The sequence below is a fragment of the Octopus sinensis genome, unplaced genomic scaffold (genome assembly GCF_006345805.1).
Source record: "Octopus sinensis unplaced genomic scaffold, ASM634580v1 Contig02042, whole genome shotgun sequence".
Classification (NCBI taxonomy): Eukaryota; Metazoa; Mollusca; class Cephalopoda; order Octopoda; family Octopodidae; genus Octopus; species Octopus sinensis.
In genome coordinates, this window is record NW_021825323.1 from 215393 (window position 1) to 233599 (window position 18207).

Sequence of the window (18207 nt, forward strand, 5' to 3'; positions counted from 1 at the left end):
TCAGCCAACGTTCGGTTGAAGGATGTTTCTCTGAGATAAAGAGTTTACTAAAATTCAACTGAAATTTTCTACCAGAAAATTTAGAAAATTATGTAATTTGTATCTGTAACAAAAATTCCTCAAGCCAGAAAAATACTTCTAACGATAATACAACATTGTCTAATGGTAAATGCAGAAATGATTTTACCAGATGTTCAAGCCAGATTCGGGAAAAGATGAGGTAAACGTGATCATATAGCAAATGTCCGTTGGATTACGGAGAAAGCCCATGAAGCCTAAAAGAGTGTATACATGTGCTTCATTGAGTATCGGAAAGCTTTTGATTCCGTTATACACGACAAACTGTGGTCCACCTTAAAAAAATTTGGATTTGATGCTTATCTGATATTGCTTATCAAATCTTTTTATAAGCACCAAGAAGCTAGTGTTAGAAAATTGTATGGAGATACCGACTGGTTCAAAGCTTGCCATACAAATCCTAAAGAATAGGTTTTCGCTAAACTCCTATAAAAAATTTTGAAGCTAAAAAAGCAATGAATTTATTTAAAATAATGCTATCTCATTGATTGTCGACACATTGGACAGTTAAAGGAACTACTTGATGCGAACCACTTCATCTAAAAATAAATTTTGAGGGATGATTACAATGCACGAATTATGAAACTTGTGACGACACACCTGACATTTGAAAGAAGGAAATTTTCCATTCGTTGAATCACTCGTTTGGAAGCAAATCGAGCATTCCGTTACATTACTGAACATATTTTCGATGGTCTCGTTGATTCGAGTAACCAGATCCGTGATTGAAGGAATCTTATTAATTACACAAACAGAAAGAACTCCATCAGAACTTTCGTAAAGTTTCTTTACAGAATAACACAGTTTTGTCCATTTCGGGACTGAACTAGAAATAGGTGAAGCATTAGTCGATCTATCGCGCAATAAAACTCCTTCGAATGGGAATAAGTAAGGGAATTTAATTTCCACGCAAATAATCTGGTCAAAGAAGTCCATTTTTGCCATCACTGTCGAGGCAGATGGACAAAGTTGAACCTATTGGTATAAATGAAAATATCAAACAATTATTCCAGGAATTTCACACTGAGATCTTCGATATTCGTCAAACATACTTTGTTGAATACGACCACACAACGCCTCACCAACTTGACTTAAAAGCGTAATATGTTAAAACATACTCAATGACATCTCGCCGTTTATGATGACGATCCAACTTGTCGAACCAGGCTTTTGCAAGCCCATAAAACAATTTTATAGTTCTCTCCATCACTTTAATTACCAACGAAGATGCAATTTCGAAAGAATGAGCACAATATATATCAAAGGTAACAATTTCAGTCTCTCTAAATAAACAGTTGGATGGAAGAACAGCGAGTCCAATTTGGAACAGGGCAGGAACAAGTTTATGATTTTTTAAAACATTTGAGACATTGAATCCGCAAATCTGCGAAAATGAAATGAAAAATAACTTCTGAAAGACTTAAGACAATGTCCCAGTGAAGTAGATAAGAAACGAGGCAACAATGAACTTCGGAGATGTGATTCTCGAGAATTTCATCAAACAGCCCTTCTACTTCTGAAATGACGGATCCCATCTGGTGGGACAAATGGATCAAACACGGGATAACACTTTCATTTAAAAAAGTATTTCTAAATTAAAAATAAATCACTACAGAAAATCTGATGGTACTGATGACTTTTCTCCATAGATTTGAAGGCAAAGTCTGAATTAGCATGAATGGTTACCGGACTATTATATGACAAATAGACATTAAAATGGAAGGATGAACTGCAAAACTAAGAACTTTGAGAGACACGTTAATGATTTCAGGAATAATTGGACTGACAGAGATATCTGCACACTTCAATATCGAACTCATCAAAGTAATTGCCTGACACAGACCTACATGCAAAATCATTCCCGCCGACACATTATTAGTGGAGATTATCAGACTTGCAGATTTTGAAATCATAAAGTCTGTTAATGAATATTGAATACTACAAACTTAATAAATTTCGCAGATTTATGAGAAGTGTTTTAATAAGACGAGGAAAAAAGAATTCAATCCACTCCTCTGCAATACTTGTACTGGAATTAGAATTGAATTCAGTGTCCAACTCGGAGACAAATTGTAGTGACTTGACCAACAGATTAATGCATATTTCATTTCGCAAATTGAATTTAATATTACCAATATACTAAAAAATTCAAATTCATATCAACTTGACATGTATTGCTCAGATGACACATTATAAAGTCACTAGACTCCATAGGCAACGATAAAAAGTCTAGAGAACAAATTGTACGACAAAAGCATATTAATGCCGTGTTCATTTCAATGCACTCATCGGAATACACAGTACTATGTAAATGCCATAAAACAATACTTTGAATCGCCCATAAAATATGCCGGATTCTTATAAGATAATTTGGCGAGCTCCAAAAGGAGGGTTTTCGAAACTTGCTCACAGTCTTCTCTGCCACTCTTGATATAACAATTGGTGGTCATAAGCAGTGAATAAATTTTAAAAAATGAATAGGGAGTATGTGGTACTTCCAAATTTATCCTTGATTCGCAAATATCGAAAATCAAAGAATGCCAATCTTTAAGCTGGTGAGTAAACAAAATTGTTTCAATTAATATGAATTTAATTTCCGGAACATTTCTTTTAGTTAAAAAATGATAATAATTTTTTTCAACTATCGAAAAGAACAAGTCTTTAGATAACGATGACTGTTTCGTCATAATAGAGACAAAAGGTTTAATCAGCAAGATAGAAGAAACTCTAACAAATAAAGCAAAAAACTAACTCTGATAATAATGAATTGAATGACCATGTACACGAGTTCAATAAATAGTCAACGTTCATTAATGACATATCAATCGCATTAAAATACTACAATTCGAGAAAAAAAGTACCTGAGAATGATAAGAAATAATCTCCTCGGCAAATTCCAAGTATAGTAAAAATGCACAAATATGGTCAAAAGTAAAACCAGTAATCGGAAGAGACAGTCGCGTAAGTTTAAGACATTCAATATACAAGGATAACAAGTCGAAAGAACTACTTTCATGAAAAATGAATCCTTTATAAGAAATAGACTGCAAATAGCCACTCTAATTAGTTGTAACAATCGAAATCTACCTTCTTTAAAATTGTCTCAATTTGAAATAAAACTGTCTGACAATTTTTGATTGTAAGCAAATACGGGTAATTCAACCAAAATGACCGTGAATCCTGAGGATTATAACCTTCCTTGTTGTTCTGCTCGGCTGCCCGACACACAGTCAACATTTTAGAAAGTCTATAATAAAACAATTCGACAAAACATTTGATTCTGTAGTGAGATGTCTAAAAATGAAGTATCACGTATATTCCTTTCAAAAAACAACCCCCTCGCCTTTTCATCAATTAAGAAGGCAGAAATAGTTTCAATCACAACTTTCGCAAGTTCAGAGTCGTCTTCGAGTTCCTTCAAACGAAAAAATAAACAATCCACAACCAAATCTTGATAATCAGTCCGATAGAGCTAAATGAATAATCATGATATATTACAGTTTTCTGGATTACTAATAATCGCTTAACCATGGGAGAAATTGATACCATGTCGTGAGTCTTAAGAATATCAATAACAACATCCAACAGGGATTTTACGTCTGATAAATTGGAAATCAAATCAAAAACAGATAAAATTTCAGCAATGTTTTCAAAATCGCATAAAACAACAAGCCTTGTGATATTTTCATGAACACAAGACACTCCCGAAGTATCTATCCAATCGAGAAATTCCTTCCTTGTATTTCCAATAAGCAAATGTGGTAAAAACAACACAAACATCTGAGAGACTAAACATTCTTGATGAAGAAATAATTCATCAAATATATGACTAGGATGATCACTTTGAGAAATGAGTTTTTGCACAATGCTAGCAATTTTGAATGAGCAATCCCTCAATTCGATATTGGAAGGTTTAATTTCTGATTCAAGAAATAATCGGACAAATTTACTACAGTTTTCAAATTCTTCAAAAATAATTGAAAATATTATAGCAGTATCCAGAACTGAATCAATGATATAAACTTTGTCCATCCACAGTAAACTCTCTGAGAGACCAGAAGAAAATATCAATTTCTTCAATGTCAGGCAAATATCTGGTACAAACTCCTGTGGCCACTTTCTACAATTATCGAGATCTTTATTGCCAGAGTTAATGTGCGATCCAAGAGTTTTTGAGTAAAACACAGATTTGTGGACCAAAGCATCCACAAGCTTAGCAACAATAGAACAATCCACAGTCCCTGTGTTTATAGTACTGAATAATTTCCGAATAGTTTCCTTAATTCTGAATAAGCTGTTCTTGTTGCCATCATTAAAAACTACTTCCCATTCATTGAGGATCAGGTCTAGCAACATTTTAAATAATTCGAAATCTGACAAAAAAGAGTACTTGCCGGAAATGGATTTTTCAACTACTTCAGTAATCTAGAAAACTAATACAAGAATAATACAATCAAGAGAAATGAATTGAAACAAGTGTCTTCGTCTCGAATTATATTGGGCACAGAATAGGCAAAAATGAGGATCAAATACTTCGCATTTGTGGAATGTTGATTTGGAAGACACAATCTAGGACTCTTTAACCAAAATCATACCCTACAAGGGTAGACGAAAGTAGTTGATTCCCATAATCAGAATGTCCAAAGTGCGCAAAAGATTGCAAAATAAAGTTAATATTATTGTACAAAACATCGGCATTATACTCTGTCCTCAGAACTCGAAATATTTTAGGAACAATAGTCCTTTCAAAATCTACTGACAGCCAACAACGTCTTGATTTAGTCCAAATCACAGAAGAAGTAATCCACGCCATTTGTTGAACATGGATTGACTTGTGTCCCAATTTAGAATACACAGAAAGACATATTTTGCCGAAGATATCATCATTCAGCGTCGATTCGAGTATATTCACGACACTCCCAATCAGTCTCATCGCTGATATAATCACCTAAAATCTCAGTCGACATTACTACCGAGTCATCACAATTCCCCTTTAAATTTGTCCAAAATTGGTTAGAATTGAATAATTGTGAGATGTAATCTGATATATTCCCAACTCGAATGAGCATGTACTCGACTACGTTCAAAGACTGAGATACAATATTGCTTGCATCATCCTTTGATGATTCTTCCTCCTTATTTCTAAGCATGAACCATCGAAATTTACTTTTTTGTCACTAATAACTGAGGAGAGAGGATTGAGTACATCATTGCCTGGTTTTATTATTCATACAAATACTTTTAATATATTTTCAGATATTCTTGTCAATAAGAGCTGCTGCTTCTCTGGTTTTAAAAATTCGTCGAAGGATTCCCGAGCTCTTGTTGCAACGGCAGGGGAATGGTCAAATAGTCCTCTGAGCCACGACTCCAAAACTGAAGTTCCCATTTTCCCCTCAAGTTCATCTTTCTTTGTCTCAATGCCAAGAAAATATGCGGAACGTCTACCAAGTTTCGTAAAAATATGTCCGTTTAATTGATGGGCCTTTAGACGAACACTAGAACACACATCCTACAAAAATCCATTCACAAAACTCACTGTGGATAGACGGGGAAAAAGATTAACCCACGCCATGGCTATTGATTCCAGATTAACATCATCTTCACAGAGTTTCATAAGCTCTTCAATTCCCTAAAAATTAATATTTTGTGGATACTTTGATTTTTGTTGTTGATTCCTTTTTTAAAATTTTCTTTATGGTTAAAGATGCACTTTCCAAATTTACGTTATTTATCTTTATCGCCCCAAATGAGATTGAGGAATGATTTGTATCATATGTTGTAGTGACACGTTTTTGCAAATATGCTGCTGCCTTTGAACTCGCAGCCATCTTTAATAATAAATAGTTTACACAAATTACCGTTGGGCGACCTTTAACACGGCAGGCATCCTTGATCTTCTTTGGCATTCAAAAGCCCACACGATATACAACAATTTTATTACTTTTATTATATATTAATAAATTTATAATCGTTTTTAAAAATATTTTATATAAGGACAGTCACGATTTTCTGTCTCCAAATCACAGTGATTTCAGAGAAGGACGTTCAACCGCAGACGTCCTGTGGGGCCACCGATGGCGGCGCGCAACCCACACAGATATCTAAGCCCCATAAAAATCATGGGCATCGATTTTTCAAGAGTCCATCCGTCGAGACTAACCCAGGAGAATCCTGAAAAGTTTTTTAAACGAAGATGACATCAGAATGATAAGAGTGTTACTTACAAAAACGGAACTTACTGTTCGCCTTAGAACAACATCGTACAGACCTTTACTGAGACCTTTACTGACAAATGTGGAAACCCCTCAAGGCGACTCTCTCGCCTCTGCTGTTACTACCTCAAGGCTGCCTTGCGAGAGTTGAGAAGCCTATATGAGGAGCCAATCACCGAAGTAATTTACGCTGATGACGTCGACTTGGTGTCAACCGACAAATCCGCGCTCCTTAGACTATTGGAGATTGCACCGGGAAAACTTGGAGAATGGTTCATAATTATGAACACGGACAAGACGTTGTCGATGTATCACGTTCGGATACCCAGCTTATGGAAACATGGAGACTGTCGAAAAAGCTTGGGTCACTGCTTGGAGACCAGGGGGACATAATGCGCCGAAAAACTCTGGCCGCTACTGCTCCAAAAACCGTCATGAAAGACTGGTTATGACATTGTCCTGTGCACTCCTCACTACGCTCTAAAATCAACAATGCCTTTGTAAAATTAGTCTTAATGTATAATTCATCTACATGGGGCATTTCCGATACCGAACAAAGGTATCTTGTCTTCTTTCACAGAAAACAACTTCGTGTCCTAAATGGCATACACTAGTCTTAAAAAATCAACAACTAGCTCAGAAACTCGGCGCCAATCAGCCGTGACGGCCGCTGGAGACTATTCGGGCACATCCTAAGTATGTACTCAACTGCACCTGCCTAGCAGTGCTTCCTGGCAGATTGGCCAAAATTTCGTGGACTATCCTGAACAACACTGCTAGCCGTTTTGCAATAGGACCTAATTTGCTCGGGGAAAACCCTAAACAACTGCGATGACCTGGAAGAACTCTGCAGGCAGGTCTAAAACCGTGGAGGATAAAAAAGATGCAATTTATTGAAAAAAATTATAATAATATGTGGCATGGCCAACCTCTCTGTTACATGTCCGTTACCTATGAACTTTACAAATTAATAAATAGACATTTAATTGTTCTTTTAAATTAAAAATCAAAACCGATTTTTTTTGTCATTTAAAATTATACCTACACGTGAATTTCGGCCTATACTTCTACGCGTGAATTGGACAACATTGTGACTATTTCGCAAGTATCAGAATAGTTGGATTCGAATTTATCCAACATTAAAGAGGATTCGTCTCGTAATCCTTTATAATCCGAACTTTAATGAGATTAAAAAATAATTTTATCCCCTATGGCATAATTGTATTTACTAAAATGCACGTCCATTTTTAATTCTTCCATTAATAATCATATGTATTTAAAAATTAAAGAATGCTTCTTTTGATAATTCTTAAGATAACTTAAAATATTGCACCTCTTACGTTCTATATTTTTTTGTTCCTATAATTCCCCGATAACGCTTAAATGGGGTCTCATTTGAAACCCTTATACCCAGACATATTCAAGTGTTAGAAACCACGCTCTTTAAATTGATTTACTTTTGCTTAGGTTTAACTAGAATTATTGATTCAATTGCAAAACATAATTCAATTGCAATGTTTAACTAGAAATATTGATTTATCTACACTCTTCCATACAATCCGACCCTTCGCCAAGCCAGACTTCGTTTTGGGGGCACTTTCAAAGTCATTCTGCTTTGTCCCCCTTACCTTTGAGACCAGTGGTGTATTCGTGCGCTTCTTTTGAAGATCGGAACACGGATCTCCACCGCTGCGAGATGGGCCGGCTATTCGAAAGAATCTTTTTTTCCAGCCACTGGGGCAATTGTCCCCGGCGTATCTGAATTATTTATTCCCTAAGTTTTTTTGAGCTAATTATAATAATTGTCTTTAAACAAAATTGAAACTAAACTGTTGAATAAATTGGATTGATGCATAAGATTTTCCGAGCTCTAACGTCTAAACCACAACTATTCTCATTAATTCATAAATATTCTCGTTGAATCTCCAAGCATTATCATTGAAGTTTCAGGGATTAGCGTTTAACCTTCAATCATTAAAGTTTTACAGGTAAGCATTAACGTTTTTCCAAAAATTAACTAAAAGCGGTGTTAGAAATAGCTACAGTTTTTTTAAAAAAACGTGATCATCTGAAAATTTATGTTTTTTAATTTTTGTGACGTGATCGTTTGAGAATGTATTTTTTTAATTTTTGTGACTTATCTTTACAAATTTCCGAGAAATATTAAATTTAAAATCTTGATATTGATGTCATCTCAAAGTTTTTCTATCAAAAAGTATTTAATTGCGGAATAATTAAGATTAGTGGGTTCATAGAAAACAATTTCCAAAAAATTCAATGTTTCGGAATTTTTGTGCTCAGGTCAGTGCAAAAATGAAAACCATATGCCTTTTTTACGTGCAGTGGGTTCTGGTAGTCTAGAAAAGCTTACTCCGGAGATTTCAAACGCAATATTGACAAATATGGTAAAAATCATTTTTCCCATTTACAAGAAATTACAATTGCATTGAATTAGAGCATAAAGTACGACTTTTCGATCAACAATAAACAATGCTTGAAATTTTTTCGGAATAGAAAATCAAAAACCGTGTAAAAAACCGTTATCACGACCAGTAAGTATGTTAAAAATATATTTGCTCAAAATTATTTAGGAATCTTATCTGAAGATCTAAGAAAAATTATTTTCTCTGATAATACAAAATTCGAGGTATTTTCATCAATAAATAGAAATAATATTCGATATTTTCACGGTGAAAGATATCATTCGGAAAAAATTATATCCACGGTTAAATTTGGCAGAGGAAGTGTTTTAAACTGGGTCTGTATTTTGTCTAAAAGAGTGGGCCGGCTCGTTTTTACATCAGTATAAAAGATTACCTCAAGTTATTCCAAATTTGAATCTTGCATATTTACAACCCTAATCTCGTTTCTCAAATTTTATAGAAATTATATTTTCTGTATGGAAGCATCTTGTTATTTTTGAGAATTTTAACAGCGAATTAGAATTGAAAAATTGCATTACTGAAAAATGAATAAAATAATTATTGATTATTGTGACTTTTTATCGCAAAATACTCAAATATTTTTATTACCGAGCAGAAAATAATAATTCATGAATAGCTGCTTTGATTCTTTAAAAACTGCTCTTTTGATTTCTGGAAAAACTTTAATGCTTGCTTATAAAATATTAATAATTGCGGTTTAAACGCAAATGCATGGGGCTTAAATCCTCGGAGGTTTAACAAATATAGTTAGAGCTTCAAGTAGTAAACCTATCCAAATCAATAAAAGAACATGCAGTTTTGTTATACAATTAGGTGTTTTTGATTATGGGAGGTTATTCTCGCATATAACTCAATGATGGGAAAAATTTTAGAAGATAGAATCTATCTAGCCACTATCAAAGAATATATCCGAGATAAGTACTCCGTTTCCTTTAATATCAAATTGGATATCAAGACACTGTCTAAGTATCAATCTTGCTGACCACAATCAACGGGAAGAACCTACACTCTATTATTTTTAAAAGCGTGAATGAATGTTGTGTTTACGCTTAAAATTTTTCCCATCATTGAGTTATATGCGAGGATAACCTCCCATAATCAAAAACACCTATTTTCAGAGGGTGACAAACTCTGTAGATTCTTTAAAAAATACAAGAAAACCATGGATCATTGTACTACCAGATTTAGAAAAGGCTACGCAATCTCAATAATAAAATGGTATGGTGTGTGTCTGTCTGTGTGTGCACCAACTTCAAATTGGCAAAGTACAGATATATTGTTAAAATTCTTTTCTCTTCCCAAATGATAAGGTTCTCCAAAAATTTCCACCCAAAAAACTAACGTATCAAGAATATTCGCGATGATGAGGTACTTAAAACCTTCCCGCCAAAAAAATCTTCTGGATTTGGTTAAAATGAACAACACCCATGTCCCCGATTCACACAATGAGGTCCTTAAACTTTTCCTCCAAAAAAATTAAAAAAAAATTTCTCCATTTTGGTTGAAATGAACGACAAGCATGTCCTCGACTCACATGACAGGTCCTTAAAACCTTTCCGCAAAAAAATAAGTTTCTGCATTTTGGTTAATATGAACAACGTGAATGTTCTCAACACTCATGATGAGGTCCATTAATACCTTCCAGGCAAAAATCTTACATATCAAGAATATCCTCGATAAAAACGAGAGCGAGAATATTGTTGTTGTTGTTGTTGCATAACCCCGGTCTCACATTAGGGTATGAGACCGGCGGCTAGCAGAAACAACAGCGCCTTCGCGGGTTGCTCCCAAAGGACCTCGGGGGAGTGGACAGCAAATTTCCTGCGGACAGGGAGGAGAACAGGGCAGCGGAAAAGGTGATCAGTTGAGTGATCTTCGGCACAGCAGAGGTTGCATACCGGGGAGATCACGGCGTTCAATGAGTGAGCGTAGGAGTTTAGAGAGTGGTGGTGGCCCGAGCGGAAACGAGCAAGGTTGATCTGAGCGGAACGCTCCAGAAGCATTTCGGAGGGGTGAACTTCTGGAGGAAGTTTGTTGAGGACAGAGTTAGGCTTCAGCCTTAGAATGGACGACGTTGAAATGAAGTCGTGGATTTTTTTCATTGGCTGTGAACATTGGTTTAGGCCATTGATTTTGGCAAGTACCCGGGAGTATAGTTTGGCAGCGAGAATATTAACAGTGATTAACTCCTAATTATTCGCGATAAAGGAATTCAATTCATCCTAAGATATTCTCTTTAAAATTAATGCCAATGTATCATTATCGACCATGAATAAAAATACAAGCTATTATTCTATTTGGCCTTGACGAGTATGCAATTAACAGGTTTTGAAAAGCACTTTAACGGCTATAACCACATTAGCACCTAATTAACACAATTGGAGGAATAAGTGGGAAATCGCTTCGCTTCCTAAAGAAGCTTCTCCAGTTGATCTCCGTTGCTATCGTGAGAGGCAACGCAACGTCAATTATGTTGGCGGGGTCCACTTCGAATGAATGGCTTATTGAATAGATTATAATGATTGCTGGAAAGAGAAAAAAATTAATTTAAAAAAAATTAACACAATTGACCACCAATTGACAGGTAAGAGTGTAAGTAAATTTGGTTTTAAAATCAGCGATATTCATAATATAAATACTTTAGATCAGTGGTTCCCAACCTGGGGTCCGCGGAGCCAGTTTTGGGGTTCCGCGAAATTTATTATATTTATTTAATAATAGTTTTTAATTATTAAAAAGGCCGTGTGGGAGTCAAGTAGAGAGAGGCGTTCAGTAAAACGGGACATTTCGACACTCTTAGCTCTGAGGTGGTTTTGCACTTCGGACTCTCCGAAAGGACACCCAAGAAAATAAACATCGTTGAGGCGTGTTTGTTTTGTGTCTGGCAAGATTTCTGAAATCTTTTCCATTACTAAGCCAAAGTCTTGAATTGAGACTGAGATATTTATGATCTCAGTTTTTTTGGTGTTGATTATCAGCCCCATTTTTGCCAGGGCAGGAACAATTTTATATAACTCATCCAAGACGACATCAACAGGGCCACCAATAGTGGCATCGTCAAGGTACCAAAGGTTGAGAGGTGTCTTTACATTACGAGCCACCTCGTCGATTGACAGAGCGAATAGTAAGGGCCCAAGAGGGTCACCTTGTTGGACTCCAGTCCGTGAACGGACAATGTGTTTGTCAAAGACAAGCGAACTTTCGGACCCGTAAGCAAGGTGAGCCAGACTCATGATCTCTGGGGTACGCTGCGAGCACGATTCCAGCATACAGTCCCTTCTCAGACTGTTGAACGCGTTTGAGATATCCAGCTTCACCGCAAAGGAATTTGGGGAATGTCTTGTGTCAGGTGAAAAAAAAGCTCTTGTCGCGTGGACAGCAGCTTCACATCCGTTGGAAACACCAACTCCCAGTTGGACTGGAGATAATTCAGCGGCAACACGGGGACAGACTCTTCGGGCTGCAATTTTGCATGCGAGCCTCCGGAAGACATTACCGACTGCAATGGGGCGGACTCCTCCATCGTTCTTTCGGAAAGCAATAAGGTGTGAACAGAAAAGTAGATCCCTTGCAAAGCCTGAAATCTCAGCATTGACAATCCGTTCGACAAGCTTGGTAATACACTTGATCAGGCGGATTCCAGTCTCCATAGTCAATCGGGAAATCATGTCCTTTATATGACTCGGCCGGAGACCATCAAATCCCCCACTGCTACTCGGTCTGAAAGATTTAATCCCTTCCAAAATTTCATCATCAGAAATTGACAGTATAATTGCATTGTCTCGTGTGGGAAACTCCCGTAAGTCATCTGGGGGCATCGGATGTTTGTTTTTGAGGTGTTCCAAAGTCTCGGCAGTAGATTCAGCAAGTGAATCAGCGGACGAAAGGACCCGAACTGCCGCACGGATGTCGCCATCCATGAGTTTACGACTAACTTGGGTTTTGAACCACTGGGGGGATTTTTCCGTGATGCACGTTTGGAAATTGGTCGCTTCACAATCGAAATCAATCCATGAGACATCCAATCTCGCAGAGTTCGACTTAATGGCAGCCGAGAGACTCTTCTTTTGTACTGAACCATCAATTGCTTGTCCAAACACACAAGGTGCAAAAGAGAGGAGACGGATCCAAGAATGGTCCCCCCCGGAGCTTAGCGCATCAGTGATAAGATCGCACAAGCAGTTTGCCGCTGAGATCCGAGCCTGTTTAGGGATACGTAATGGTATCTTCTTAGATTTCCGTAAGTTGGAAATTTTGAGAATATAGTGTTCTGATTTGGGTTCATGAAGTGAAGGAGACTGATGCTGCGAAGCCGCGGTTCCGAGTAAAGCCATACAACAGTGGCAGCTCCAGCGCCGGAGTAATTTCACTGCGGCTTTGGTAAGGTGCGCGCAGCTAATATGCCAGAATTTATTACACATTGAACAGTAAACGCCACATTTCCTGGTGTTGATCTTATTACTTTCTTAATAATATCCCCCTCCTCATTTTCTAAGTCCAATGTGTTTCCGTCCTGTTTTATCACTCTGTATGCAGATGTATCTATCTGGTCATACAGAGGATATTTTCTTGTGTTTTCATTTACATCCTGATCCATCCGTAAAAGTGCGTGATCTCCAACTGATATTTCCTCTTCATCAAATCTCCATCTTCTCCTTTTTTTCATTTTTTCACCCGCACTTTGCAAATTGTTCAGTACGTCTTCTTGCGTTCTATTCACTTCTTCGCTTTCTTGATACACAAAATCTACCTCTTCGTATTCATTTTCTCCTTATCGTAAAATAATTTCATAATTACCAGTAAAAGCAAATAAAGACTGCATAATCTGATCACCTAGTTTTTTTTCATATCCCACTCCCATAAAAATATTAAACGGAATATGCTTCGTGTGTCATGTTTAGAATTATTGTAATCGTAGACAATTCTTTTAATAATTGTATGATATTCTCCAAAAATTCCATTTGAAGCGCTTGTAGAAGAGATCCATCGTTTTATAGATTGGTTAAATCTTAAAATTAACAAAATAAATATACCGTTCTACCTGACCTTGTATCCATGGGGCACGTGGTCTTCCACATATGTGCTTAGTTCCAAACCTTGTACACATTTCCTCCATCATATTGTTTTTGAACTCCTTTCCATTATCTGTTTGCAAGATTAATGGAGCTCCAATCATCATAAAAATGTTTTCAATAATAGGCACTATTTCTGTGCCGCATTTGGTTTTCGCAAGTTCTACAACCCCATATTTTGAAAAAGAGTCAATTGAAACGAGAATCTGGATAAATCGTAATAAATACCTTTTACTCTTTGACTTTTTTATTCTTTTGGTATATGTAGGCTATATTTTCCTCAATAAGTATTCGGTTAGCAATCCTACGTAATCTAAACGTTCTCTTCTACTGATTCCGTCATCAAATGATCCAAATTGTTTAAAAGTTTTTATTTTCAATAAATCCTCTTGTGATAGTGTAATTAGAAACATTTGATAACGTGCAAAATTTAAAAATAAAATACAATAATATATAATATTAATTAAGAAATTGTGATTTTTGAATGATTTTATTATATAGAAAATATAAAAATATCCAAAATCTGAACAAGTGACTCACATCCGGCGTGACTCACGTCTGGACTGTGACAGAAAATCTTAGGGAGTATGCTTGTCTACCGTATAAAAGAGTCATCCCATGTGTGCACATCTCATAAATCTCCAATAAAATTAATGAAATTTGTCAAAATTCCGTAAATATTGAAACCTTCACAACCTCGAAAACTTCAGCCACGGTCACTGATGACCTGAGAGAGCTAATGCAAAGAGGCTAGTTATAATGTCGGCCACAGTCGTGAACAACAATCAAGAGCTAATTGAATCTTATCAATATACAGAAGAAAACGTTATTTAGCAAAATGTAATGAAAAATATCTATTTTAACGGTTATTTATTTTTATTATTTTATAAAGAAATTAATTAATAATAATGTTGTTGACAATAATTAGACAGTATAGTAGAGTTATTCCACCCTTAATCTCTCCATTATGGCTGCATAAAAATAGAATTATTGAAAATAATATTGTCATTTTGGAAGCTAAACTCTCTTCGATGCAACCAGTTTTCATTTAAATAAGCAATTAAACAGGATTTCTTAACTCCCACTATTGATGGGTCGCTTTCTTTTGACATTGACGAATGTTGTGATACAACTTCTTCTTATCCTCATATGCTTCCTCCTTGTTCTCAATTCGAAGAATATGTCTCTAACCTCGGAATAACAAATAGCTCACATGTTGTTGTTTACGACAATTGGCCACAAATTGGCATCTTTTCCTCACCCCGCCTTTGGTGGATGTTTCATGTATTTGGTCACAAGAACGTGTCAGTTCTCGATGGAGGGCTTCCCGGCTGGCAATCTGAAGGTTACGATGTTACTTATCGTCAAAATTCTCTAAATGTAAATTCGAATTTTCGAGCAAATTTCAATTCCGATTTGGTCAAGAATTTCAAACAAATTCAATGCAACGTCAAGTCTGGTTTAGCCACATTAGTAGACGCTCGTTCCGCTGACAGATTTAACGGACTTTCTCCTGAGCCACGCGCTGGTTCTTCTATTTTTAGTATTAATAGGAGTACCTATAGGGAGAATACCTAATTCACTAAATGTCCCGTTTTTCGATTTGCTTAATCCTTCCACTAAATATTTTGTCAGTAATTCTGAAATTCTGGCAATATTTTGGAAAGCTGGGGTTGATTTGTCAGCTCCGGTTTGGTCTACGTGTGGTTCTGGTTGTCTATATGTGCAGTAGTTTTACAGGTGTGACTGCCTCGATTCTGTCCTTCGCATCTTACATTTGTGGGTTTGATATCTTGCCAGTATATGACGGCTCATGGACAGAGTGGAGTAATAACCTGGATAATTCTTAGCAATAATGACATTTTTATATAGTTACCCACTAATTTTGTTAGAATGAGTTTTACTAATTTTTTCATTTTCGAATTGAATTTTAGACAGGCTTTTTCCTGGAAAAAGCTGTATGAACTTTGTCAATTGATTAAGATCTTTAACATGATTATTTTCTTAATGGACCTTTAACAAACATAAAAACTTCAACTTTTTAAACTGAACTTATTTATTTTATTTAATATGGAATAAATCGAGGCTCGAATTACTTTGCAACAAGCAACTATGTAGGCGAAAGTTAAAAAAACTAAACAAATATTATCTGATGTTTATTAAAGATCTTATGCTTTGAGTGCAGTTCTTTAAATCTGTTTAAACACATATCCTATACAATTTAATAAGAAAGACCTTTGGGAGTAGTAAGATAGAACTAAAACTTTAAATTCAATGATATCTATGTCTCTGAAAAAGTTATTTCGGCAATGATATCTATGTCTCTAAAAAAAGTTATTTTGGTCAATCGGTAATGTGGATCAAAAGATTAAAAAAAGCTCTAGTACCTAACATAATATACAGTCTGTTCAAAAAAAACGTGACCACTTGAAAATGTGTGTGTTTTTTAATTTTTATTGATTATTATATAAAATTTCCAAGGAATACCGAATTTAAAACCTTTCAAGTAATTATAAAAAAAGTGTAACAAAAATAAGTAATCACGTTTTTGTTGAACAAAGATTTTTTTTAATACTTGGTTAGTATGGGAATATAGCCGATCATGAAATAATAAATAATGAATCATGTAGATTAAACGATTTTAAATTTAGTATTCTTTGAAAATTTTTAAAAATAAGATACAAAAATTAAGACATATTTTTCAAGTGGTCACGTTTTTTTGAACAGACTGTATGTGAGTTTTTTATTAGTAAAAAAATAGGAATCAATCTGATTTACAGGGAAGCTCATTGTCAAATACCGAAGAATATATAGAAGAATGACTAATGTTACAATAAATATTTTGTTTATGTCAATAAAAAGACATATGAACGATACTTAGAAAACAATAACGTCAATTTGAAATAGTGCAAATCGTTGTGTTCATTTTCGTACGTTAGTTAGGTTAATGAAGGGTGAAATTGTGATATTTTGTGTAAAAGTTGAATAAATAGAATATCTAAACTTTCAGTTAATGAACAAACCATCAAGTAAGACATATTGTCAAATTCATGATAGAATCACTTATCCAATACAGAAATGATTTATTTTCGGCTTCTATATCAGGAGATAAAACTCAATTAATACGATTACTAGACCAAGATTGCTATAATATTGACTTTCAAGACTATGAATGTTCAAACATGACAGTATTACATTGGGCCTCATTATATGGTTGACAGTTCATTTTATTTAATCTGGTAGATCGAGTAGATATAGTTGAAATACTTTTAAGTCAAAATGCAGACTGGAGAATTAAAAGTGAAACTGGATGGACCGCAGCTCATTTTGCTGCTTCCGTGGGGTCAATACGGATTCTTCGTCGACTTAAAAATTGTGGGGATTTTCTTTCTACATGCGACCATTATGGTAAAACTCCTTTAGACATAGCAAAAATATACGGACAACGTGAAACCGTTGGTTTCCTTCAATCAACTACATAAAACGATACTTATCAACTAGCTGTAATTATTTTCATACTCATTTTTTATGTTAAAGTGATAATGCTAGATCTTTATTTTTTTAGAAAAATTGCTTTGTAGTTATTTATTATAAAATATTCTTAAAAATCAATATAAACTCTTTTTCATTCTTTGAGCATATTAACAGTCTTACAACTAAACTATCAGGAAGATTAAATTTTGTAAAGGCCTTTCTTGATTCATGCACGAGAATACAAAGTGAATACGAAGTTTACTGAATGGCTTATAAAGTCAACTCTTCTTGAAACGCTTGTGAGGACGACTGGATCCATGTTCCATGTTAAATATGCTGGCAAAACCCCAGACCCTTGGATCCTCGACCAATCAAAAGATACGTCGGATCCCTGGCTAAACGCAAAAGAAGATACAGTGAATACCCCCAAATTCGCCATTCTTAAATTCGCCAATTCTTAGATTCGCCTTTTTTTAAAAAAAAATTCTAGTTTCAATGGAAATTCGCCATAATTTTTTAAAATTTTTAAATAAAAAATACAAAAATATGGATAAATAATACATTTTTAAAAAGTTCTTGTTCAAGTTTGAAAAAAGACATGAATTCCGTCTGAGAAAATTGCACGGGCAGATAAAAATTATGTTCTTTCCTAAAAATGCAACAAGAATAATTCAACCAATGGACTTGGGAATTATCAAAACATTTAAAGTGCACTTTAATAGGCACCAATTATTTTATCTCCCTAAAATTTTGGAAACTGACAAAGTTTCGGTTAATGAATCCTAGAAACATTTAAATCCTAAGGACACTGTTTTTTTATAAAAATGGTTTGGGAAAACGTATGCTCAAAAACTATTGAAAATTACTTCAAAAAACTGAAAAATAGATTTTGATGAAAAATTTACAGATAAAAATTTAATTGAT

General features: G+C 35.1%; 1 protein-coding gene across 1 annotated transcript; it reads left to right on the forward strand.

Annotated features, from left to right (window-relative positions):
- Positions 1-14568: 14568 nt before the first annotated feature.
- LOC115227160 (thiosulfate sulfurtransferase-like) lies at positions 14569-15659 on the forward strand. The gene is made up of 3 exons (XM_029798072.1): positions 14569-14634; positions 14878-15352; positions 15445-15659. Exons 1-3 carry the CDS (start codon positions 14569-14571, stop codon positions 15657-15659), a joined length of 756 nt encoding a protein of 251 aa, XP_029653932.1.
- The last annotated feature ends 2548 nt before the right edge of the window (positions 15660-18207 follow it).